This window comes from Corvus kubaryi, unplaced genomic scaffold (assembly GCF_017639235.1).
Source record: "Corvus kubaryi isolate FWS band 111438036 unplaced genomic scaffold, C.kubaryi_AGA036_p1.0 split3-73, whole genome shotgun sequence".
NCBI classification, from domain to species: Eukaryota; Metazoa; Chordata; class Aves; order Passeriformes; family Corvidae; genus Corvus; species Corvus kubaryi.
This window is the reverse complement of record NW_024582091.1, coordinates 19592614-19618859: the sequence shown is the minus strand read 5'-3', so window position 1 is coordinate 19618859 and position 26246 is coordinate 19592614. Positions and strand designations below refer to the sequence as shown.

The 26246-nt window shown below is 39.7% G+C and overlaps 2 protein-coding genes and 1 long non-coding RNA gene across 10 annotated transcripts in view; 1 reads left to right on the top strand and 2 right to left on the bottom strand.

The window, feature by feature from the left end:
• Positions 1-406: 406 nt before the first annotated feature.
• Positions 407-13841, bottom strand: LOC121659135. Of its 5 annotated transcripts, none has more exons than XR_006014173.1 (7): positions 13651-13841; positions 12760-13040; positions 12133-12194; positions 10141-10292; positions 8317-8531; positions 7919-8089; positions 407-7801 (listed from the first exon to the last, which is right to left on the bottom strand). It is a non-coding gene; the product is annotated as an uncharacterized LOC121659135 (long non-coding RNA). The 5 variants fall into 5 exon arrangements; XR_006014176.1 differs by having other exon boundaries at positions 407-7795; XR_006014175.1 differs by having other exon boundaries at positions 407-8089; positions 12059-12194.
• Positions 13842-13930: 89 nt separating this feature from the next.
• GPR63 (G protein-coupled receptor 63) overlaps positions 13931-26246 on the top strand; it is a 29573-nt gene continuing 17257 nt past the window's right edge. For 2 of the 4 annotated variants that reach the window (XM_042016775.1, XM_042016780.1), the window contains exon 1: positions 13931-14311. The gene's annotated coding sequence lies outside the window, so the exon portion shown is untranslated. The other 2 variants (XM_042016777.1, XM_042016779.1) reach the window with 2 other exon arrangements.
• Positions 14149-18323, bottom strand: LOC121658831 (translation initiation factor IF-2-like). The gene is made up of 2 exons (XM_042016153.1): positions 18267-18323; positions 14149-14859 (listed from the first exon to the last, which is right to left on the bottom strand). The coding sequence occupies exons 1-2, from the start codon at positions 18321-18323 to the stop codon at positions 14149-14151; spliced, it is 768 nt and encodes a 255-aa protein (XP_041872087.1).

Here is a 26246-nt window from a genome sequence, read left to right as displayed (position 1 = left end):
GTGTTTACAACAATCTTTAGATGCACATATTCTAATTAAAGTGAACATCCAACATGTTGGGCAAGGATGAGTCACACTTCACAACAGCTCTACAGGGAAGAGATACGAGTTGTGTATTCTTCTAAAGCAATGGCCAAAAAAATTAAATTACTTTCTTTTGTGTGAAATGTATTTTCTGCTGCTTATTGAATGTCTAAAGGATTAATGAAGTATGAAGCCTGGGATACATACTGCATAGGACAAGGGTAGCAGCTGTAATGGAGGGCTAGAGGGAGCTATTTGAAAACCCAACTTTTTTGTTGCTAAGCACAAAACCTACTCTACATGCATTTTTATCACTCAGGAGCAAGGTAGCAGCATTATGCCACCCTAGTTACCATGCTTTCCATTCAGCCACAGCACCCTCTTGGAAAAGAAACAACTTTACTTTTATATTCATTACATATAACCCTTAGGTATTTTAAAACCAAAATTGCAACTTGAATTATAATAAAACCAGAATTACAACTTGACCTATCTATGGACAGATCATGATTTCGTGTTTGAACACAATACATACTTTCCCAGATACAAAGCATCTTCTCTCACCCCAGCACGGTTTGAAAATAAACACACTCACAGAGATGCCTTTTGTCAAAGAGTGCCAAACCTTATGACCATCACAGGTTTTGATGAACCCTGACAGCAAATGGGTTTTCCAATCCACCTGGCACCACCAACACCATGGTACCATCACATCACTAGCAGGCAGTGACAGACCTAAGAGTTGGAAGAGGCTGCTGGGAACCTCTGGCAGCGCCAGTGCTGCTGCTGCTCCTGCCCCCCTGCCAGGAGGGAATGCTCTGCTGCTCCAATGGTTGAGGTGAAGAAAACAGATCTGCAGTGTGACAGCAGAGCCCTCTCAAAGGGAGTAGTCACTTGTTGTCCCATAAAAGAATGAAGGTGTTTTGAACACAGTATTTATTATAAAGGTGTCTAGCTAGATCAACAGCTTCTGATCTTTACTGTTTTCAATAGCTCCAGAAAGGGCAATGTGCACTGACCTGCTCTCTAGCAAGGTGCCTTGCTGTCTCTAGCTATATTTAATTCACACAACTTTCATTGTGATATTTCCCTAGGAGTATCTACAGTAATTTAGTTTGGGTGATACAGCATACATGCAAAAAGCAAATAATGCTATCAGAACAATAGCTTATGTTCTCATTTTGTCCTGCTTTCATCTTTTCCATGCAGCTACGGTGTTCTCAGCATATGATGAACAAAGATAGCAGAAGCTGGTCTTAATGTAGAAAATTGCATGCCAATGATATATGAAGTATGCTAAGACAGATGGGATAATCTCATTTTTAAATGTGGCTGTAGAAACAACCAAGAATGAAGTAATTATTCGTATAAAAACTAATTTCAGTAGGCTTCAGAGTCAGATCAAAACCACTGAACAAACCTCTGTGATTTTCTGACCCATCACCATTTCTGTTTCCTACAAATCCTAAAATACTTGCATAACGAGGCTCCACTTGTTACTAGAAAACTGCAAGGAAAGACATTCCCTACTCCAATTGTCCTTCTTTCTCCTGCCTCTGTAGCTGATGAGAGCTGTGGTGAATCTGTAGTAAATAACCATTGGAAAATGTTGACAAGTTAATTGGGCTCATAACTGCGAAGGCAATGAGACATTTCTGCAACTGTTTAGATCAGCTTTGTCAGACGTAAGTCAGTCACAAAGGCGACACATTTAATTCTACAAAGAACACATGGAGAATAAATCACTTTCAGGCTTGAATTACAGTGCAGGAAGGATAATTACCAGAGCAGAACATGTACTTAGAAACAAAACTCTTTTGTAGAGCACAAACACCTGGAACAGGATTACACTGAAAATTAATGTTGAGTATCCAAAAAAAAAGTGGAATAGGATATTGAATAAAACCATTATACTATTTTTAACTATGTGAATTCTCAGTGGGGATGGAGAAGGGCAGCTTTGAACAGACTTCCAAAACTTACTGCAGTGATGCTAATGGTTCAGTAGGCATCCATTTTTTCCTCAAAGTCAGTGCACAGTTGCGGAGCTGCTTGTATCTTATTTGCTCCACAGTCCCCATATGCCTGGTAGGTGGATTTCATGCATGTGCAGTCTGGAAGGCTTGCTTCAGTTAGAAATGTATGTAAATCAGAGCCACTTATAATGGTTAAAAGTCTATAAAAAGCCTAAGATGAGCTTTGAGATCTGGGTCAACAGAATTGAACTTTTTACATAACTGCCCTGTACCAAATTTTGCCAGTTTTGTGTTCAGCTAACTCCAAACTGGCAATTTATTCTTCTTGCTACATATATTATATTTAAAACCTGTACCTGGTTTAAAACCTAGCAATAGTATATACTGTGCTAATTAAAAGGTGTATATGACATTTAAAGTCTATCTAGGTAAAATAAACTCAGTCAGGTGATGTGATGAATTACTGCGTTTTTCAAAATTTTATCTGTTACAAAAGCTTGGTGTCCTTGTTCAGCGTGCTACTACATGTTCCCATTAACTGAAGGCACTTTGGAACAAAGGACATACATTTGAAAATAAGTAACACCTTCACTTTGGAGTCACCTAATCTGGATGAGTTTGTTGGAATGCAAAAGATAATGCAAAGATAATGCAAAGATAAAACCATCTAAGTCATTTCTCATTACAACAAATGGCTAAAAAGAGGTAGGAATTACAATATTATTCAGTCCCAAACATGGTAAAGTCTTTTGTCCCAGTTGTCAAGAATTGTATTACTGCCCTCAAGCATCAAAGAATTTTAAAAGAAGTATGGGGTTCCTAGGGTTTATTTAGTTTACAATTACTGAACTTTTGCTGCAGATTTGTAATATTTTCTCCATAATCATAAGGCTTAGAAGCTTCCATTTAAAAAAGGATGGAAATAAAACTTTTCATCCAATAACAGGTCTGAAAGATTTAAAACTTCCTGAGTAAAAAAAACCCCATAATATAGTTTTTGTCTTTGAGAAAAAAAGTATCTGGGTTAATGTAAAATTTATGATATCTTAATCAAATTGAGGATTGATTTGGAGGAATGGTTTTCAGTGCATAGTTAGGCATTTTCTTCAGCACTTGTTTCTTATTATTTTCTGAGAAGAGGAAAATGGACAGCAGCTTATATATTTTGCCTATAGATGGAATAATCCAGATATCCAGAAATCACACTGCTGATCCAGAATACTGTGTATTATTGTTGATAATTACAATTTTTCTACTCAAGAAGAGATTGCTTTTTAGAGATGCATGAAATATTCCCATAAACCATCTGTATACCACTTTGGATTGCCACTAAATAAATGTATTATATAAATCTGCAAATCTGTTGTTTGTTAGGGAAAGCCCTCAGTAGGTTACTACAGGAGTTTTTGTTTAAAATAACTGACCTTTATTTATTCTGAATTATTCCAGAGGAAATTGTGGTTTTCAATGGTTTACGGTTCTTCTTTTGTTCTTAGTTTATATAATCGTAGACATGACTACTGTGATGCTTTAATGTGATCTAAAATAAAGTGATGCAATGCTTCCTTAATTCCTATTTCTTTGAAATACAGACGAGCTTAGGGGAAAAATAAGGAACCCACTATTGATCAAGTAATTTCCAGTGAGAAACAATCCTGCATAATCCTTAGAAAATTACCACAGTGAGTTACTACCTTAATGTTTCAAGACTGAGCTCTACTTCTAGACTGACTGTTTCTGGTAAACTGTCACCAGTTTATTGCCTCTTCTTTAACCAGTGTTTATGGTATGGAAAACCAGCTGTATTCCCCATGAAGATACTTACAAACTGTGGTCCATTAATAAAACAATTTAATCTCTGTAATACCTATGCAGGGAAATGCACACAGTGTTAGCAACTGTTGAAGAAGGACAGGAAATATCTCTAGAACTACAATTGTCAGGAAAACGACAAGCCTACTCAAATTATCAACTATTCCAATAGAGATGTTCACAGTAGCTCTAGCATGAGTCCTGCCCTGTTCATTCTGTTGAGGAAAAACACCCTGGGGGCTGTCAAAGTCTTTGTTTTTGCACCCTGCAGACTGTTCTGAGACCTGCTCTATCTTTTAAGTACACTGATGTTATCATGTCAAGCTGTGACTGAAACATTTTCTATTAAGGCTGGAGCTAACACTATGATACAATAGATCTTTTCCATTTCTAGCTTCTGCATGTGTCCCTGTAGGCTGGAACTTCGCAACGAGGGCACTAAAATGGCAAACGGGCTTTGAGGAATGTGTAGCTACAGTGCACTGCAAGTCCTGCAAACCAGTCCTTCTTTTAATGTATAATTGTGGAACTCATTGCCATGAGATGTTATGGAGGTCAAAAGCAGAAGTAGATTTAAAACAAAGCAGAAGAACATCCCAAAAATCAGGCTGAAGTAAAAGTTCATGTGTAGTTAATAAACACAGCAGTTGGGATGTAACTCCTAGGAAGAACAAGTGGTTTAGGAAGGTCACAAGTCACTCACTGCTGGAAAGCGGATGTAATCATTTAGTACATGTTTCTTACTTCTTGCTCCTGTAAACATCGACTGATGTTTATTGGTCAAGGTGTCAAACACCCATTCACCAGCATTTCAGCACTTGCAAGGACCAGCAGTGTGGTACAGAGCCATCCAAACAGGCCAAGAAGAAATGGGCATCAGGGCAGCATGAAAGCAAGCACAAGTCTGTATTGCCCATTGATTTTTCCTTCCATCTATCAGGCATTTCTCAGTGCACCACAGGAAAGCATCTGAGAATGCATATATCTGGAAGCACAGTGTTTTCAACCTGTCCAGAATTGTTACAAGCCTAATATTTCAATGGTCTTCTCTGCGAGGAGACTGTAACTCAGATTGAAGCAGAAATAACTGGTTGCATAGATACAGCTACTGAGCTGTGTCAGTCACCACAGAAATGGCAGAAGCTGTTGCTGTCCTTTCTTTCCGAGTTCACTTGCCTGTGGAGCTCAGTTGTGGAATGGCCTTTGTGGGCACTCCTAATCTACTTCTGCACAAAGTCAGCTGGCATCATTTAACCTATTGCTTAATGTATTTTGAGCTAATCTTGGCTGACCTTTAGCTGAAGAAAATAAGAAACACTTGTATGAGCCTTTCTGCCAGCTCTGCTCTGATGGCAGTGCCCTCCAGCAGAACAACAGTCATGTCTAAAACATCCACAGATGCTTTCACAAAAGTTATGTTAAATAACTCCACAGCTCAGTAAGAGCTCAATGCCTGCACAGGCAAGGTGTAGTGGAGAAGAATGTGGATTTTTTTCCTTTTAATCTCTAAATTCGAAATGTAGCTATGACACACATAGAAAGTAGGATGCTTAGACTGGAATTCAGGACTGGGTTTTTTATTTTTCAGTGCTGCACAAGAAATAAAGACAGCAGGCTGTGTTACAGTCTTGTGACCAAATTGGAAGAGCTAGAAATCACAGATGTCATCTTTGTACTGAAAGATCATCTCACCAGGACTTCTGTTGAAAAACTATTCCAGAACCCGATTCTTCTGATTATTAGAAACATTCTCTATTTCAACCCTAAATTTATTCATAGCTCTTCTCCCTCTTTGGTGATTGCCATCTCACTGCCCGTGTATTTACGGACATCAATCATAAAATTAGAAAGAACTTCATGTAGAGCAATCAGGAGAAGTATGCTTCAGTAAACATGATCTGAAACTGAAAAAAGGGTGGCCTTATCAAGTTTTTTTTGGTTAAAACACAACTTTCCTGTAATCACCTCCTCCCTGCATGAAAAAAAAAAAAAATCAGATCTGGTGTCAGCTGGTCTATTTGAAGACAAAAATGGAAAGGCTACGCTCATCACTAGTAAAATGTTCATTCTACAAACTTGTTTAGTTTTAGTAACACAGAGTTGCTTTAAAAGGACACAGGGCTTTCACATTAACAATCCTTTCCTCCCCATTAATCAGCATTCATAAGAATAGAACAGTGTGAAAATATTGATTTTTATATAGGTATTTTACGTATTCTTTGAATATCTTACAACACTTACCCCCTAAAAAAACCCAAAAGCTAGCACCTTCTTTAATTTGCTACAAAATGGGATTTAAAGTATCTTGATTTTTAAAATACAAAACTAAAACAGCAAAGAACCTTATAAAAGAATAGTCTGCTCTCTGTGCTATTGCCTCTACAGGTGTCCTACATTATTATTTCATTTGAATACTGAATAGACAAGAACTAATGTGCCAAGAAAAATGTAATAGGAAAAATGTCTGATTTTTAGAAAGCCATTACTCCTTTAAGGAAAATAGATTTTAAAAAAATTTCTTTCCTGAGCCTGTATCTGTTTGTTTGAACTCTAATGCAAAGCCTTCAAGTCAAAGAGTGCATAATATGAGGGGTATCCCCACACATACACACACAAACAGCTCAATGTCATGCAGTCTCTGATAAAAACCTCCTAATTGCTCACTTTTGGCATTTATGCATCTAAAAATTAGAAAACAGATTTAAAAAAGGAACCAAAACCTATGAAGATTTCAATGATGCTTAAGGAGCACCCTGTCCTCTCCTCTTTCCATACTCATCATGGAGATCCCCAGCCCCCAAAGAAGCAGCTGGCTTTTCAATCTCAAGTCTCAGGTACTGATCCAAAGGCAACTCTACATTGTTGTCTCTGTCGTCTTCCTAGCTAGGATCTAGAGTGCTTTCACCTCATCTAACTTATAACAAAGATATGTTTGAGCTTATTTAAATAAGAATTCCACTTCAAGTAGAGCTGTTCCTTTGGAAGACCTACAGCACTGGGACCAATAGACATATTCAAGCATTATACAAAAAATGGTAAAAGTAATTGTTCATGGGACTCAAAATGAAATTGGTCTTAATATCTGGAATAGGACATGAAAATTTAGGGAAGATACATACAAGATAACTGAAATTAATAAAGGGATTAAAGGGAAAGGCTGTCTTAAGAGATCAGACTAAAAAATTTTCAACTGGGAAAATGCAGTGGTGAGACTTGTCCAAGCTTTATGAAATCATGAAGGTGGCTGAAAGGATGAATATAGAGCCATTTTTCATCAAATTGCAGTTTGGCTCATTCAGTAGAATTAAATTAAAACAGATAAAAAGAACACATTACTTTACAGTGGCTAGTGTATTTGTGGACTTGCTGCCAAAAGAGGTTGGGGAAGCAGATCCCAACAATAGGTTCAGACAGGAATTTGGTAAGTTCATGTACAACAAATCCAAAAAAAGGACAGTGAAAGGACTAGTCAAGGATTTACCTTTGTAAGAGCCACAGAAGCTAGGGGAATACAAAGAAAAGAGTTTCAAGAAGGTAGCCAAGCTTATATGCACTCTGTAAACAGTTTTTCCTACTGCTACTGTTTCTATTTGCTTTTCTGTTTAGAAAAACAGAATTTTGTATTAGCAAAACCTCAAAGACCCCCAAGGGAGGGAGAAGGCTATAGATAGTGAAAAAAGGACAAAAAATGGACAACAACAAACAACAAATGATACAAAGGGAATAGTTACAGGACTGAAAACACAGAGCTAGGGGAACTGGAGGAGGGCATGAAGCAGAGACACTCTGACATCACCCGTCACTTCTTGAAGGTTAACCAAGGAGCAGGTGGATGCTGCCCAGTGATGCTCTGCTTGGAGATGTGGGAGGATGATGAAATGAATGGACACAGGTTCCACTGTCACCAGGATTCCCCCATCCAGCTTCCTTCTTCTGGTGACATGAACAACCAACAGGGCCTGGGAACTGTTGATGAGGAGATCCTGCAACTTGAAAGGGTCTTAGTTAGGGAGTGTATAAATAAAAAGTTCAGAGGGAAAAGCACAGCTGGAACTTCAATGAGCACTTCTGGAGGAGAGATGGCATTTCACGCACACTCAAAGTACCTGATGTGTGCTAGGATCTCTTGCCACCGTCTGAGAAAAAAAAAGATCCACAGTCCAACTCAGGGGGGCATCTTCCCCATTCATGTAGGTTCTTAGGACATCTTTTTCCCCTCTGAGGGGTGTGAATTGTAAAGGCCTCCACAGGTGAAAGTCACTCTTGAGTTACTAGTGCTGTTCCAAAAATGGTATGACATATTTAGAACAAAGGGAACTTACAGAGAATTTGAAAACTTAGCTAATTCCAGGTACAATCAAAATAGAGTAGTAACTATTTTAAAGAGAGAACTAAAAATTATGTGCAACATATCAGTAAAATTCTAATATTTTCATTAAACTAACTGAATAGAAAATTTTGTTTTAAAGTACTATTTCATTCATTCTTTGCTGAAGTTACTTACCAGTTCAGAGAAGGGGATTCCAACACAGGTATTTCCCAATGGTAAGTGGTATACTTAAAGTAATGCTCTCTTTCAATGATAAATGAGTTTTTCACCATTATTTGTATTTAACTGGAGGATCAGTGAAGCATTTTTCATTGCTTAGCAGTTCAGAAACTTCTTTTATTATAGAGGTAACTTCATAAAATTAAGTTCTTGGGGCATTGCTTTCAGTTCTGAATAAAAAGAAATGAAAATGTTGCTAATAAATATCATCTATGTTGTCCATCTTCACTTCAAGCATCTTCTAAAAGTTAAATTTGCTGATGAATGAATGGCAACAATTCTAACATGATGCACAGAATTAGATTACCAAATTTGTGGTATCACAAAAGAAAGGTGCTTGTGACAGAAGTCCTATTTTTTTACTCTTTTCTTAGAGTGTAGTTGAACAAAACATTGGACACATTCAGACACTACACTGTAGATAGTTTCCTGCACTAAGACATTGGAAAGTCATTCCAGCCAGTTTCACTAGACTGTAACATAAGGATCCCCAAGGATTTGCTGAAAACAAAGACTGCTAATTTTAATTCCTATGTTATCAGCAAAAATAACTGTTTTGAAACAGAGATACCAACACGTATCATAGAGATCCTACTGAAAATTGTATCAAGTAACTGAAGTGGATATAAATCTAGGCTGAACATGACACAATAGCAAATTTCCAAAAATAGTCACAGATGGGACTGGAATGGGGGAAAGAGTACACTTCTTTTATTACACCCTATGCATGGAAGCATGGGAAACACTGAACTGGGAAGAGGGGAGGGCAGAGAGTGGGGAAAGAAGTCTATAGTTTCTCTCTAGGAAATCTAGGAAAATACTTTTTGCCCCAGTTCCTGGATTACAGAACAAAATGAAACAAATGTCATATTAAAAAGAGTTTATCAGTTTCAGTAATACTGGACATAGCCTCCCTGCCAAGATCAGAATTACCAGGAAGTGTCCAGCACATTAACTACAAGGAGAGGTTGGCTGGTTCTATTATGGGAGTGTCCAAATGAAGAGAAGTGTTGTAAGACTCATTCCTTTCTTAAAACTGGGACATGGGATGAAGATACATGTCCTCAGAATTGAGCTTTAAGAACAAAATATCACATTGGAGACTATTCCGTGCCATGTCCTCCACTTCCACAAGCTGCCAAAATTATTATAATTGCTGAAGGATTTAAGTTACAGCCCAGACACTACAGAGTCTTGTAGACTGGAAATTGAACACTGAATTTTCCCAAAACTTTTTTTTCATGCTGATGTGGATGGTGCACAGATGCAATAGAGCTTTGGTTTATCTTGCTTCAAAGGCAAACAGTAGCAACTGAAGCAGCAAATGGCCTTTGAGAGGCAGGTGAATTTGTGAGGTTTGTTGACCATCTTTTCATCTCTGCTATAAGAAATAAAAGAGGAATTACTTCAATAGAAGTCAGAGGGCCAAAAGAGGACAACAGACACTGAATGAGTGCCAATACCTGAAATTGTATACTAAACTATCTCATATTTGCTTGGCAAAGAGAAAAAATTTGCTGACATGCTTTCTCTTTCTCTCTTCCTCTCATAAGGAAAACAGGATAGAAAACAAAGTAATGAAGCTGTGATGAAATGATTAGTTGATATTTGTTCCACTGCAAACACAGCTCCAGAGCATTTCATTTTTCTAGAGAAAAGGTGTGAAATGCTACATTTCAAACTCAGCTCAAATTCACCAGCCTTCTGCACCAATTCTCAGGTCAATGTCATAAATTTCCATTTCAAAATAGCAGCCTGTTTTTCCACTGTAATCCTTACCCAGTCTTTCTTCCCTCGCTCCAGTTACTGTGGTAAGCAGAACAAAATACTTGTGTAACTTCAAGCACATGAATAATCCACCAAGGTCAGACCTTGGTACTGTCCCTTCGTTGTTACACTATACCGTGTTTTTTCATGTCTTCAAATTCATTCTATTACAAAGAAAAAAGCAGGCAAAAAGGATGATAAGGGTTTTTTTATGTTGCATATAGCAGAAACTACATTTTGAAGTCTCTTTTCTCCAGGGCACAGAGTTCAGAGGCAGCCTTGAAACTCAAGACTCTATTGGGATTGTATACAACTCACTTCTTAAAAAAGTAAATGCAAATATAAATTCTCTTAACATCTGACTTTTGTTCTGTTCATCTGCATGTTTCTTGCTACTCTTAGAAAAAACCCCAAACCTAACTGCATTATTTTATCATCCATGTTCAATGCTTTGAAGAAGCAGACTTCATTTTGGGGAATCTTCCCTGTTACCCCTGCCCCAACATTACTTTTTGGACTGTTCTGTAAGAAAAAAAAAAAATCTGTGAAGCTGAACGGGAGTAAATACTCAAGAGCAGTAATGTCCTGATTTCCCATCACACAATACTAATGGTTTCACAAAATGGTCTGGTCATTTGCTCCAAGTTTTTACATACAATATCGAAAAGCATAATCAGAAAGAGTCTAAATAATGCCAAAATGCTCGTGTAGGTTTCTTTCAATTGAGGACTGTTTCAAGAATTCTGACAGTTGTGCATGAAGTGAATTAACATAAACACGATGTTACTTTCATTGTAATAATAGTAACAATTTAATGTAATCAGTGCAGTGATGGAGTAATGAGTAATTGCTTTAGGAAAATGACCAAGGAGTCTGGAAAAGGCTAACAAACACTGTAGTCAATGAAGATTGCCTGCCTTAAGTATACATCAGGAATTAATGAGATCTGTCTCCACTATTAGAATAGTAGACAGAGATACTCCACCTCCAGGGCCTTTTTGCACTGAGGCATTAGTTAGATCAATTTTACCTCACCAGACAGCTCTGTTTGGAGCAGTAAAGCACAACAGCCATCAGCAAGTTGTTGTCTAACCCCCTCCCTGGTAAATGAAACAGAAAAGGCCAGTGCTTCATTCAGCACTGCTGTTCCATGCCACATCACAGGGAGATGCACAGACATTACTGCTACTGCAAGAGAGGGGGGAGTTATGGGGGAAAAACTTTAAAAAAAAAAAAAAGGTAAAAGAAAAGCATAGTTCACGGCTGCTAATTAAGTTCAATCTTCTTGTGGAACCTACTTCTGGGGTGAGGTAATTCAGAGGATCCTCATTTGTACAACAGAATTTTCTCCTAACTCCTTCCCATGCAAGACCTGTTTATTCCTGCTTCTTTGGGTCTGAATGACTAAGCTTTTCCACAGTCTTTTTTCAATAAAACCCTTTTGCTTCCGCCCAAGGAACAGTTAGAATAACTAGCCCTTTGTATTTTAAGTTATTCATTAAAGTTAAATGGCTTTATCTTCAAGCTTGTCCTAGGGCAACTATTATAAGGTTAACCTTTTTATAGCAGTGAATCCAGATACGTTTCTCAATTTTCTCTGAATTTGGCCAGACACAAATATGTATGACTATGACTTGCTATGGTTTACAGTTGTAGCCTCAATACCTATTTTGATTTCCCAAAGCAGCACTGAACATTAAGGGGAAAAAGGTCACAAGCCATGAAAGGCAGTTTCAGAAAGACATGAGAGAATCTCATCATTTCTTTTCTTTTCTTTTTTGTAAGATAGAGATCCTCAATACACTGTCCAGCTATCAACTAGATTACTGTACTTAATTTGGTGGTAACAAAAAACCACCAAAACCACACAGACCAAACCCCAGACCCAGTAAGTTCCCTACAGAGCAATCTTGCTTAGCAGAGTCTTTACCCCAGCCACATATTTCCAACAGATCACCATCCCCAAATCTCTCTCAAATCTGGAGTGCTCATTGGCAACCTCACCTAAAAAGCAGATTCTTTTCTTCTTTAGTTTCGCTTTTCCAATTAAGCTCTTCAGAAAGCTCCTATCCAAAACAAAGAAGATGTGAAGCTCCTATGTAAAACCAAAGGACATTTACACAAATCCACAGAGTACAATTAGGCAAATTAAGACTTAAGCAATTTCTTGTATCCATTGCTAAATGTAGTTCTTTGCTTTGGCAGTAAGAACCAAACATTGTTAGATTTAATTACTCAAACCACTACAGGATCATTTTAAAACATGTTGTTGTCTCTTCCACAAGATGGAGTGCAGTGATAATATCTGAGGATTTTCAAATTGAATCAATATATCATGTCTCCCCTATGCTAAAAAAACCCTTTAAATACGTTATCCAACCACAGCAAGACAAATCAGAAGCCCCTTGTGGGGATGGTTAGTTGTGCCTATTTTAGATGGGAGGAGTTCAGAGTGCATCCCAAAAAACAAAGTCCACAGGTTCTTTTAGGTCTTTTCTTTTGCATTCAAAATGAGCAGCAGAACTTAACAGTGATGAGAACTGAACTTAACTCTGACAGGAAATTGCAACCAAAAAATAGTGCTCACACCCACTAGTAAAAGAAAACTTAAAAATAAAGAAATAATTTTACCCAGTCAAGAAGTTTTTAAAGTAGACAGAAAGAATTTATTTTTCTCTGTATCCGCCTTGCAGTTCCCAGCCACAGCCTAGTGGGTGCAGGCCTGTCGAACTCAATCAAGATTGAGTTGAACTTCTCAAAAATCAAAGCAGTGTCAGTGCTTTGATTGGATATAGCTGCTAGCATTCTGTTGGCATGCCATCAGCTGTCGGCTTAAGAGGTCCATTTGGGAGAACGAGAAGCTTCCTTATTCTCTTCTTTAATGGTCTGAGTTCACTTTGTGCAGTTGTGATCTGATGTAGAGAGAGACTTGTTAGCTGGCAATCAGGTAAATGCACTTTGAATAGGAGTAGGGATCATGAAAGACCCTTCCTTCAGACACCAAGCTTTGTAAGAGAAAGTAGGTTTTTTTCAGTTTACATCCTTTTATAGCCATTTAATATGATATAGTGAGTCTTGGCAATACTACATACTTATATATTAAAACAATTACTTAAAACTACATTAGCTACCCTGAACTATGTAGATTTTGGCCTGAAATTATGATCTATAGCCTTGCACTTCTCAGCATCAGTAGTCACCCTATCCCAGTTTGGAAGCGATATAGCTGCCAATGCCATACACTATGCAACCTTAGCATTGCAACTATATCCGGTTTGGAAGATCCTCCTTATAAAGTTAGCTGTATAGGCAGTGAGGCGACATAAAGGTTTGTCTTAGTCCTTAAAAATCACCTGGCGGAACGCTATATAATAAAGTAACTCTTAGAGATATATTAATTTTCCCTTTATGTACAGTACACAAGGACTGCAGTACCAAGAGCATACCATATTTATGTCTCTGCCTAGCAGGAGGCTTGGCGCTCCTTTGCATTTGTTAGTCCTGCTCTTCAGCATCTTTTACCTGGATTTTTAAGCAGACGCCTCCAACTCTACAGAAACAGCCTGCTCGGCGCTGGGTGGTGAGAAATGGCACAGGGGGGCCGTCGCGGATCTGCTGAGCCCAGCCTGCGCCGCCCCCGGGAGCGGGGCACGGGGGTGGCGCGGCCGCTCCGCCAGGAAGCGCCCACGGCCACCGGGGGCGGCGGGAGCCGCTCGGCCGGAGCGTGCGCGCGCCCCCGGGAGGCGGAGCCGCGGCGCGGGCGGGGCTCTGCGGTGGCGGGCGGGACGGGTGGCGCGCGGAGTGCTGCCGGCGGGCGGACAGGCGGGGACGGACGGAGGGAGGGAAGGAAGGAGGGAGGCAGGCGCTGGTTCGCCTGCCGGCTCCTCGGTCCGCCGGTTCCGCGGCTCTGGCCGGGAAGCGGAGCCGCCGCCAAAGCAAATGGGGAGGCGGCGCTGAGCGGGCTGCCCTCTGCGGGAGTCGGCAGCCGAGGGCAGCGGCGCGGCGGGCGAGCAATGCCCCTCACTTCTTTGCTTGCGCTGCCCTTCCTCCTCCTCCTCCCGCTCCCGGCTCTGAAGCTTTTGTTTTCCCCGGCCGCTGCGATGGCAGGAAACTTCCCGGAGGGATGGGCTCAGGCCGGGCTTGTGCTGCGCCGGGCTCCGCAGGGCTCCGGCCACGCCGTGAGGTGAGGCGAGCCGAGCGGCGGGGTCGCGCCGCGGGCGCGGCAGTTCCGCGGGACCGGCTCCGCTCTGCCCGGCCGAGCGGGTGGCGGGAGCGGGGAGAGAGTCGCGCTGGGGACCGCGGGGAGCGCCCACGGCTGTGCCGCTTTCCCCGGCCGCGGTCCCACCACCAGGAAGGCGTTCCAGCCCCGGGGATCCGTCCCCGTGAGCCAGGACTTCTCGGGGGTCGGCGCCCCGAGGAGTCTGCGTGGGCAGTGGCAGCCGGGCTCCCCTTCTCCCGGAGGGGCTGCCGGAGCCGTCGGCGAGCAGCGGGGGCAGAGCGGGGGCGGGAGCGCTGTTGGAGCCGGGTGGGCGCGCTCGGCCGCGTCCCGGGGCCCGTGGAGCCGCCTGTGGGGGGCTTCCTCCTCCTGCGGCGGGGCCGGGAGCGGGGGCGGCGGGCGGGGGCCGAGCTTCCGGCCGGGGTTCCATCCCGAGAGGTGGCCTGGCTCCCACCGCCTCCCCGGGACGGGCGCTCCGGGACGCTGCTCAGAGGCACGGGGGAGCTGTCTGCTTGCTGTCACCTGCTCATCAGGCTGCTGCTTGTGCTCAACTCTTGAACCTGCTGGTGTCGGTATGGTGTGTGCGAGTCGCTCCTGGAAAAAAGAAATAGAAACGTCTCGCTTAGTTTTGATTGTTTTTCATCTACTTAAAAGAGTGTGTAATTTTTATTTGGTTGTTCCACATAGTTTTCGTCACTTGCTTTGTAAAAGTCAAGTAATACAACACAGCTTAATATATTTTTAAAAGTGTATAAATAACAAAGCATACGATAAAGTTTTTCTTGTAAATCAACAAAAACACTTTTCTAAGAAAACAGTTCATTTACTGATGAGCTGTACTTGAAAGATACAGGTAACATAGGAATTTTCAGTGGTCAGAGCTAGGCACGGCTGGAAAGTTAGATCCGTGCCCAAGAGGGTTGTTAAACAAAATTGTTTGTCCTTACTGAAATGGGTAATGAATGTTTAAGCAGTGGGAAATGGGTTTTGCATAATGCATTTTTTGTGGGATATATTGCACATTCTAACATTAGAGCAAAGGTGTCAGAGGCATCAGATTATGAAAAGGGCACTTTTAAATAGACCATTTCTAGATAACTGAAAACGTAAAGAAATGTCAGGGAGATTTGTTTCAAGACTGGTAACAAAGAATAGCTGCATATTGTCAGTTGTCAAATGTGGTTTTTTGTTGGTTTTGCAGTTATCTATTGTGAAAATGTATTTGCCAACATTGCTGTAGCTCCAGCATAACAAAATATACTCACTAGTAATTATGTTCTTAGTCTACAGAAGTAAATTTGGTAATGACTAGTAATTAAAAGAAGAATAATTTTTAAATAACTTTGCTTTGAAGTATTTACTGCCAGTTCATCAGCACTCAAAAGTACAGTCTCTTAGCTGTTCTACATTATTTTTTTATTAGAGATTAGCCTTACTGTAAGAATGTGTTCTAAATGTATAAAACTTTTTTTTTTAAGTGAGAAAATAAGTGAGACTCTGAAAATTAGTAGTTCATATGCAACATCTGCCTACTCAGAGGAAACAGGAACAAGGCAAGATGAACTCTACGAGTTTCTAATTTTCTTCTTGTGTGCTACAATGCGTAGGTGACTTTTGTCAGGTGCTGCTGATCAGGCATTGCTTGTGTGCTTCATCATTGCATTTGCCACTTTTAAAATATTTCTCTAGGAATAACAGCAGATAAAGCTTAGAGAGGCTGTGATCACTTCCCTGTGGTTAGTTAAATGCACCCAAGACCATTTTCTGGTTCTGAAGCCGAGTGCTGTGGGTTAGCCCTTGTCAATGCTGCTTAACTCTCTTGCCTTCCAGAACAGGAAATTTTCATGGGAGACCTGTAGCTGGCCTGTGTTAGAAGGATGCTGTGCTGGTGTGTGGCAGCTCAGCAGTCTGTGTGACAGTGAATTCCATTTCCAGGGAATGATTCCTGGCATTGCTTGGCTTACTAGTGTGGACACAGTTTATCCGTAATGTAGTCTATCTGCAGGTAGCCTCCCTTAACTCTGTACTCAATCATAGTGTTCTAATTTTTCTGCATTGAGGATCTCTGGCACTATTAAATGCTGCTTTTCATAGTCAGCTGCTTAGAAGTACCACGGCTGCTTTCTTCCTTTTTTCTCTGCTTGTGCATGTATGTGAAGAGGGAGTAGGTGAAGGCTTGATGGTTCTCCCACTTGCCCATAGGGGAGAGGTAAAGAGGATCAGGAAAAGGCTTATGTGACTTGTTCTGGTTGCCTGGGAATGTGCTCCCAGGGCAATGCATGTCCATAAGCAGTCCTCATGGCTAGATGTGACAGTCCATGGCCTGCAGTCACATGGAATTTCCATAATTATTTTGTTACAGGTAGCAAGTTGGGTTTGGGTTTTTTTTTTTAATGCTGTAAAGGATGTCAGACTTAGTTGCTAAAAATGAAGGAAGTGAGGCAAGAGGAAGTATAACTATTATCTAAGGAATCCTACTTGTAGTATCCAGAAGTAGAGCTTCAGGTTGAAAATTGTCGGGTTGTGCTGCCTCTCATAGACATACAAAATACTTTAATAGAATGGTGTACTTTTTATCTCTGTAATTTGCTGGCAACCTTTTTTTTCTAACCTACCTAGTAGCACAGTTTGAACTTGAGTAGGAAAATTGTTTAACTATCTCATTTCCAGCTGAGGATAATACTTAGATACTTAGGTAAACCTGAAGTATGTGGTGGGACTTAATGTGACTTTAGAGCATAGGGTTAATGCTCTAAAGTACTTTCCCAAACAGGCAACTTGGCTCAGTGAAATTCCTGTTGATTTCATTTGAATGAAACCTCATAAAATATAATACTTAATATTGAGCTATTGCTATGTGTAGTTTAGGAGAAAGGTGAGCTATCCTTTTTTTATTTTCCTCTGCCTGTGAAAAAGGAGTGGTTTGGTAAGGTGTATTTACACTTAAATGCATGTTGGAGGTATCTGAGGAGTCCCACTGGTTTAAATGGCACTTGGAGAAATCTCTTGCATAACTGTAACCTAATTTACGTCGATCTAGATGTTTATTATACACAAGCTGTGTTTAAAAGAATATTATCAAGACCACATAAGCACAGAAGTGTTTGGAAATTTAAAGCTTTTAAGTAGTGATGATGTAGCCTTTGGGAACTGTGCTTTATACTATCTAGGACCCAGTTTTTTTCAGAACGCTTTGCATCTCAAATCAGGCAACGAAAATTAGTGACTGGTTATGACTTTTGCATCTCTTCCTGGATTTTCTCCTACTTGGAGTTACTAAAACAAGGCTTGAACTGTGTTGATTAGATATGACGTGGTGTCATACAATAATTGTGGAGAAAGCAAGGTTTTGAACACTTGTTCATGTTGATGAGCAATGCACCTTCTGAAAGAATCCAGAGATGGATTCTCTGTGGATAGGTAGTATTTAGTCACGTAGTTAAAGCCAATGTCACAGGGTTTAATTGAAGTCACAGGGTTTAACTGCTACTTCTCAAGTCTTCAGAGCTTGACTTTCAAACCTTAGATTTTTAACATAGTTTGTGGGTGTGTAATTTTCCCAGTGCTTTTTTTTTTTTACTCCTAAAAGAAATAGAAGCAAAAGGTATATTTTTTCCCAGGGTATCTTTGATCATTCTGATGTCATTAGTAGAATGAGAACCTGTAAATGCCAACTCAGGCTGTAACTGTCTAAAATGTAGCGGTAGGTCATAATCCATAGGTGGATTGACAATGAAGGGAGATATAACAGATGTATAAAATATGCTGAAATAACCCACATTGCCTCCTAATTTTTATGTAATATAATATAACTGACTTGAAGAGGATGGTGAAGCTTTGAAGCACAGTTTCTGTTCTGTTGGCCACAATGAGATGCTCTTTGGTGATTTCACTGTTGTTTTCCCTGCAGTATTCTACTTACCTGTTTCTTTCTGGGCTGTCTTGTTGCCCAGCTGCTTTCTACATTTTTCTGCCACATACTTTTCTTTTTTGATTTATTACATAATTTGTAGTTGCTAGTCACTTCATTTATCCTAATCTAGTGTGCAGCCCTATAGTTGCATGGGTCAGGTCAGCTGGCCAAGGAGATCAGGCCTAGAAAGCAAAAGGGAAACTGGCTTTCAGATCCAGTGCTTGGGTTTTACAGGCTGTAGTGAGGAAGTAATTGCTGTTATAACCTGAGTGAACTGAGGCTGGGGCACAGAACAACAGAATAATTGAGATTGGAAGAGACCTCAGGAGGTCACACAGGCCACCACTCTGCTCAGTGCTGAGTCTGGTTGAAAGTTAGATGAGACTGCTCAGCGTCATGTGCACTTGAGTTTTGAATATCACGAAGGATGGAGATTCCAAAGCCTCTTTGAGTAACCTGTTCCAGTGTTTGACCACTGTCACTTTGAAGTTTTTTTCATAAAGCCTAATTGAAGTTACCATACTGTATCTTTGTGTTCATTGTCCTTGTCCTTTGCTGTGAACCTCCAAGAAGAATGAGGTTCTTGAGCTCTTAAAAGCAACAGATATTTTTCTGATGCTTAATAATACACTTTCTGCTAGGAGTATGGCTAACTTTTGCTAAGCACATAAAAAACAGTTCTGTTCCAGCCATGGTTACGCACTTTATTCAATAACAGGCTGATCAGATCAGTTGAATTACTTTTTTGTTTATGGGGGCAAAATAAAAGTCTTCTGCTAGCCTTGCTTTTTGAAACAGATTAGATGTTTGAAATTTCTCCTTTCTCACACATGATCATGCATTGTATTTTCAATCAAAAGACTGCCTCATTGTGTGTAGTGAATAGATGCTGGTGGTTTAGGAGATAAATATAAGTCTTCAAGCTTGGCTTCTGAAAGCCAGCTATGTCATCCTGTGATTTTTTTTTTTTTCCACCTTATTAGGTGTGTGGACCCCCCACATGGCAAATTTAAACCCGCTGACTACTGGCTACTTTTGAGGGCTCTGTTAGAAATGATCTGCAGAGTACTACACTGGCAGTGAGGTAGTCTCAACTAGCCTTTCAGGCACAGTCAGTGGAGAGAAAAATAAGCGTGTTCAGAAGGTAGTTTATTCTACCTATGGCTGTGTTATTTGCTCAGTGTCTCTCTGCTTTGTATCGTTAGTCTCAATGGGTCTTTTAGCCATTCTATCCAGCTTTCAGGACAGCTACATTTAGGCAAGGTTAATCCTTAGTGAGCACTTTTCCAGTCCTTTATTTTCTTGTCGTTGCTCCATATATGATCACGTGTCTTAATTGCAGCCTATTCTGAATGCTTAATAATTAACTTCAATGCGTGTTTCTTTTGTGGTGATGTTCATCTCTGTATCTCAGTTCTTCAGGAAAATTAAATGATCTTCATTACCCTACTGTATTGTGCAAGTTATCTCCCCTTTTAAAAAGGCAAAAAAGTGATGGGGCGGGGGCAGAAAAAAGCGATAAGAAAAATTTCACAAACAAGAGGTGTTCAGTTTTGATTGCTTTGGGCACAAGAGGAAAACTGTGCAGCAAAGCAGAAGAAAAAGCTTGTGTTTTTAATGCAGATTGTAAAATAACCCTGTCTTTCTAAAGCTGTCTTAGAACTTCAAAACCTGATACTTAGAAGTGGTTATTGCTACAAGTTTTCCACATCAGTAGTGTAATTCATAAAATTATCCTTTTCAAAGGATTGTACAAGGTTCATTGTGTGTAATGATAGAAAGAGACTGATATCTTGTGAAGAATAGAGATGACTTTCTTTTTGCCAAAGACTTTAAATGTAATTTGAAAACACATTATATATGTTGATTAAGTTCTTATTTTCAGTAGATAGTACTCCAACAAGCCTTTTATTACTTGATCATTTTGATTTTGACTCTTCTGTCAGTTGTCACTTCTGAATTTTTTCTAGACCGTTTTCTTGAGTCTTACAAGAGACTTGTGGATGTGTTTAAAAGCATTGAACATATAATGCACATGATATTTTGATATTACTGTGTGTGTGTATGCTTTTGCATATATAAACTCCGAAGTGCAGATAATGATTATAAATTGTATTCATATCCAAATTTCCAGTGCTTTGTCCTATTGCCAAAATGGCTTTAAGAACCAAAGTAAATCTCCAAACAAAAATCCAAACTTCCCACGTCTAGCCAAAGACGCGTTATGAAACGTTGAAGAAATGTGTGTGCTGTATCTGTGCTTCCATTCTCTCAACAGTGCACACATGACCACTAGTACCTCAGACCTTCGTATGCTTGCATTGAGTACTCTGGAAAAATTATGTGGCCTGGAAAGGAACTACCTCATTATTTTTGAAGCAGAATCAACTGACTTGCAGTGAGGCCTCCCACCACATGCTTTATTTCTGGTTTGAAGGGTTCATGAGTTGGTAGAGCTGAGAAAAGCTAATTCCATCCTTTACATGACTGAATTCATTCAGCATGTCTGCTCAAGCTCCAAGTGTGTCACTTATGATAAGGAGGTGACATTTAAAAGAAATTTGGCAGTATTTAATAATGACTCATAAAGGCATGTTGAGAGTATTTCTAACAGGGAGAAGTTGTACTATGCACTACTGATACTGGGACATCTGCATCTGCCGTTAGAAATTTCCATTGTGTTTATTACGGGGATGGGGTTGAGTGCATTTGCTGACTGAAGTTAGGAGTGTTTTCCCTCCCCATTCCCTTCATTTTGATAAGAAGGCAATTTCCAACTGCATTCATCTTTTCTGGAAATATCAAATCAAAGCATGAAATGCCAGGTAATAGCACTTACGCTGTTAAACTCCTAGATCCAAATGAACCTGGATTAAATGTGTGTTTTCAAAGCCACCACAAATGATAGACTTGAAAAAGCATCTTCATGGTACACTGACAATACAGTGATATACTTCAGGCTATTATCAGCAAGGCCAAAAATGTAATAGCCCTGGAATATTCCCTCTGTTTTTTTCACTGTTTGCAAAGTCTGTCTCTGTTCTTGGATATGCAGCTATTTGAATAAATAATCAGATGCTTTGTTTCTTGATGCTGGTATAAATGAGTGTGAATTAGGCATTGGGTCAGAGACTGACCAGTCGCTTTGGTGATCTTCCAAGATTCCACACTTCTGAAAAGATGGGAAAGATGGGTTATGTTGATTCTGTTATGATGTTTCATGGGATCCTGGCAAGCTCCAGAGCACACTTAGGATCCCAGCATCTTAACTCCAGGAAGAGGGGCCCTGGTGAATCACTTCTTGGGGGGGGCTGGTGTCAGCTGTTGACAAGACAGTTTCTGTAGTTTGCTGAAACTACAGAATTGTGGAATGTACCTATTAAGCATAATGTAACTCTTACGTAGAAGCATGAGTCAGATTTTCAGGCAGACATATGCAGACCATTGCAGATAGCTAGAGGTGTTCATATACAGTACTGTTACGAAACAAGAGAAATAAAATAGATACATGAAATTATTTAGGTGAATTCACTTTCCAGAAATGCATGTTCTGTCTGACTGCTGAGTAAGCTTATGTGGTTACCTCAAAGCTGTGTTGAAATTAGGTGAGATCAGTCTCAGCCCTAGTAGGAGGAAAATGAGAAGGGGGGTGGTGTGTCTAAAACCAGATGCTGGTAAGGAAACATACTTCCCTAAAGTCTGAGGTTGGGATTTCATGTTGATAAGCACTTACCAAAGTTGCCAGACATTGCAAAAGGCCTACCCAGTTCACTGCTCAGCCTGCTCAAATCTCTCTGCAGTTGCTGTCAGCAGGTCAGGCAGTGTGGACTTGTGTGCCACCACTGTGCAGCAGAGTCAGGCAAAGTTATGCCAAACTGAAATAGTTCATTGCATGCCAGAGTTATTTTTTCTGTAGACTAAAGACTGGCTTGCTGTTGATAAGTCTTTGAGATACAGGCAGTGGTGGTTTTATTCTACTTAAGCAGATATGTAGAATATCCTTTGCAAGGTTGAAGTTGCTGAATTCATGCAAAACGGTGTATGCTTAAGATGCATTCTGTGATTTTAAGTTGTATTCATTCATCCTGGTCATAAAAGGTCTGATGTTATCCAGTTTCATTGGGAAATTGCTAGTCACCCTCCAGTTCTTCACCTGGATTTCATGAATATTTGAACCTGTGATTTTTACACTCTTAATGTTTAAACATTACTGTTGTGGACTGGATTTTTAGTTTAGTTTGTATAGATGATCTTTATAGTTTTAGATGTAAAAAGTTGAACATTTTTTAAGACAAATGGCTCTACTTTGTAATGTGATCAACTTTTATCAGGGTTTTTTTGGCTGTCATTAATGGCATTGCATCCTAGGTCTTGCAAATTACTTCTCTTAGAAAAATCTTCAGAGAATTGATTGACCATGTGCAGTTCTGAAGGCCTCTTCAGCTGGCCATGGTGGAACAAAGATGAAGTGTTTTTATTTCTGAAACTCTTGGTGGAAGATATTCTCAGTATGGGAACCAGTTTTTCAAAGTAGAGCAGTGAGAATTTGCGTGTGTTTTAAGGACATTATTGCCTTTCCAGATTCATTTATACGCTCAGTAATCACGATGACTGTATGCCATTTAAAATATAAATGGTTTTGAGCCTATTTCCGGTGTACGGGAGGATATGGTTTGAGAATTTAGCTTTCTGCAGCCAGATGGATTATAGTGTTGCTAAGGAAACCGACTATAAATGAAGTGGCAACTGGGTGTCCCTAGAATATCATACTGCTTGAAGCTGGTATTTTAAACTCATTTGGGTGGGTAGCTAGATGATGTGATGAGGAGTTAATTTCCTGTGTTTTATGGTTCGTTAATTTTCATTGCTTTATTAGTATTTATAAAAGGTACCGTAACTTCCCACTCAAACTACCTGGCATGTGGGTCACTGAACAAAAATATGCTATGGAAATTAGAAAATGGGCAGAAGCTGTACAGTGAAACAGGTTCTAAAATAATCATTGAAACTACTGACCAGTGGATAGATAACAGTGCATAAAGACCTGGCAGCAGTATGGTCTGACTGAGAAACTGAGATGAGGAAGTAATCTGAGTTGTCTTGTAGTACTTGGGAAAGAACAGAGCTTCTACAGACCTGGTGAAGTTACAGGTTTTGAACTTCATATATAAACATCTGTATTATAGCTTTTTGATATACATACATGAAGCTGCTCGGAGCAAGGGCACTGTGATTTTGATACTCGCTCTGCCCAAGAAGATACTTGGCTCTTTTTTCCTGGTGCTTTTGCTGAAAGTGTATCAAGTTTCCAGACCAGGGTTATTGACTGATAGAGCAGAGGTGGTTTTTTTTCTTACCAGTGAGAAGGGCAAGCATACCTGAGCCATTCTAGCTAAGCATGCAGCTAATAGGGATAGAGACTTAAGTAAGCTGAGCCTGCAGGACAGACAGCAACCTCTCCTGTTGGCAGGGTGGACTGGGAGGACAGGTAATGGTTCAGTGTGTGGAGCTTCAGAAACTTGCCTTAGCTAATTCTGTAACAAGAAGGAGCTCTGGAGAGCACTTGGTAAGACTGAAAATGGTAAGAACTTGCCAAGCAAAGGTAGTTTGTGAGCTAAATATAAAGTGGAAGGCTAAGGAAGGTTTTCAAGTATGTACAGGTTGTTGGTAGAATTTCCATTCTATGTGTTGTGAATTGAAATTAAACTGTGTTCAGTAAAACACATTCTGGAAAATGTGTCATTGTTCCAGCAGTGTTAAACCTTCCCAACATGGAGCGTTTGAACTGTTATTTAGAGTACGTTTGAGAGAACTGTTTCTGGTCTTTTCAGCCAGGTAGGCAACAGAGATCTCTGTGGAGATGGCCTTAAGTGCACCATAACTTTTCCCTCCATGATTGTCAAATGACTGGATTTATTGTATTTATATGAGTACTGTCAGTTTGCATATGGATCAGGATCTGCCACAGTCTTTTTATTGGAGCAGTAACTAGGCACAGACTAGAACTTCATAGCATGTAAAACTTGACTTGTCCTCTTTAATTGCTCCTTTGCTGAGGGGCTTTGGAACTGAGCATATTCAATTGTCCTGCTGGCTGTTTGCTGCTGGTGTCTTGAATTTCTCCTATAAGTTGCTCATTGTGTGGTGGAAGAAGCAGTAGGACCCGTGAGAAAGCTGTCAATAAAGAGCTTCTTTCTTTTTTTCTCCTGCATTGCAAATAGAGCAGAAGCATCACTTCTGATTTTTACATGTATTGGGTTTTGATGTGTTGTGCTGAATAATGTTAATTTCAGCAGTATTATTAAGGTTTATAAAGAGATTTAGACAGAACATAGAGGCAAGGGTTTAATTTTCTGATCTCGTGGTGGATATCATTGTACTTGTTTTCCTATAAATCATGCCCATAACTTTGAGTTGTTTCTAACTTTTGTGGGTTTTGGTCTTTTAAAAAGTTGATATGAGTCTCTTAGTCTGAATTTTTCAGCTGTTACTGAGTAGCCATAATTGAATTAGAAGTGTTATGTTATATTTATTATGCTATTTAGTGTTATTCTGGGTGCAGGATGATAAATTCCATACAGTATTTTCTCAGGATCAATTTCATCTATAAATTGAGACTAAATAAACTTCTCTGTTACTGAAGAAACACTGTTATTATTTGCAGAGTTCATTAGTTGGGTGTACTTAAACAGCCTTTGCTTGAGTAGGGAAATATGATCTTTAGCTGCCAAAGTGGAAGACAACAGGAATTAATGGATTACACCTTTCTGGTAAGGTAATACTTCTCTTTGTAGGTTTGAGGGATTTGGGATGTTTTTATTTTTTTGGTGGTATCAGTTGGTTGTTCTTTGGGGTTGTGTGTTTTTTCAGGTTTTTGGCTTTTTTGTATTCGTTACTTTTTAAAAATAGTGTGAAAATCCCTAACTTAGTACTGAAGGAGCTTTTCCATGGAAAGAAGCCTTTCTTAAATATGAAGTTTGTGAACTCAGAACTGCTGTTAACTATCTATGCAAGGCATTTGATTTGGTCTACTCTTTGCTTAACAGTTCCCAAGTAGCACAGAACTAATGAGTAGTACAAAATCCCTTTGATTAACTGTTAATTTATTCATAACAAGGAATTACAAGGTACTTACAAAGGTTGTTCTTAAAAAGGATTTGAATTCTTCAGTTGATGCACATATTTGTTTGCTTTGCGTTTTTATAATTAAAAACCCCAAAAAACATTGAAGTACTGATCTCATGTATTACATGGAAACAAAAGTGTGCTTTAAAAATCATCATGGCTCATTTAAATGTTTTTGGCTTGCAAATGTAATCAATGTTTTTTTATCTCTTTGGGATGCATGTTCCAAGCCCTGCTTGTTGGGTCTGTACAGAAATTGTTAGTGCCTGTATTGCATAGGGTCTGAGTGTCTGTAATACGTCATCTTGCCCTGAGGGTTGTCCAGATGGGAACTCTTAATTTAACTGCCTTTTAAAATCTCTAGTGTGAATAGATTTCTGACTAGGATTATTTCTCCAAAATAGTTGTTGTCTTAAAATTGTTATTCCAGTTGGCTGGCATGACCCAAAAATAATTTATTTTGTGTTTCTGTATTAGGAAAGGTAAGTTACTCTTGTAACATGTAGCTGATTTTTAATAGACTAATACAGACTAAAAGCAAAGTCTTGGGTAAATCTGGAGGAAAAAAATCAAAGAAACACTTATAACTAACTGGTAGATTATTTGTTAAGCATTTTATGTTTGGCTGAACAGAGATGATGATGATGATAATAAGTATTGGAAATATATGCACATGTGCACACGTGTATATGTATGAGAAGAAAAATTATAATATAAATAGGCATATAAAGTAAACCTTTGCTTAGTTCTCAGCTAAATCTTACCATTGCAGCCCCTGAGTACTCTCAGAACAGGATGCAGCGAGCAGGAGTTACCTCCTTTGGCTTGCTACCAGCAGCTCTTCCATGTGAGCCAAGCGCCAAG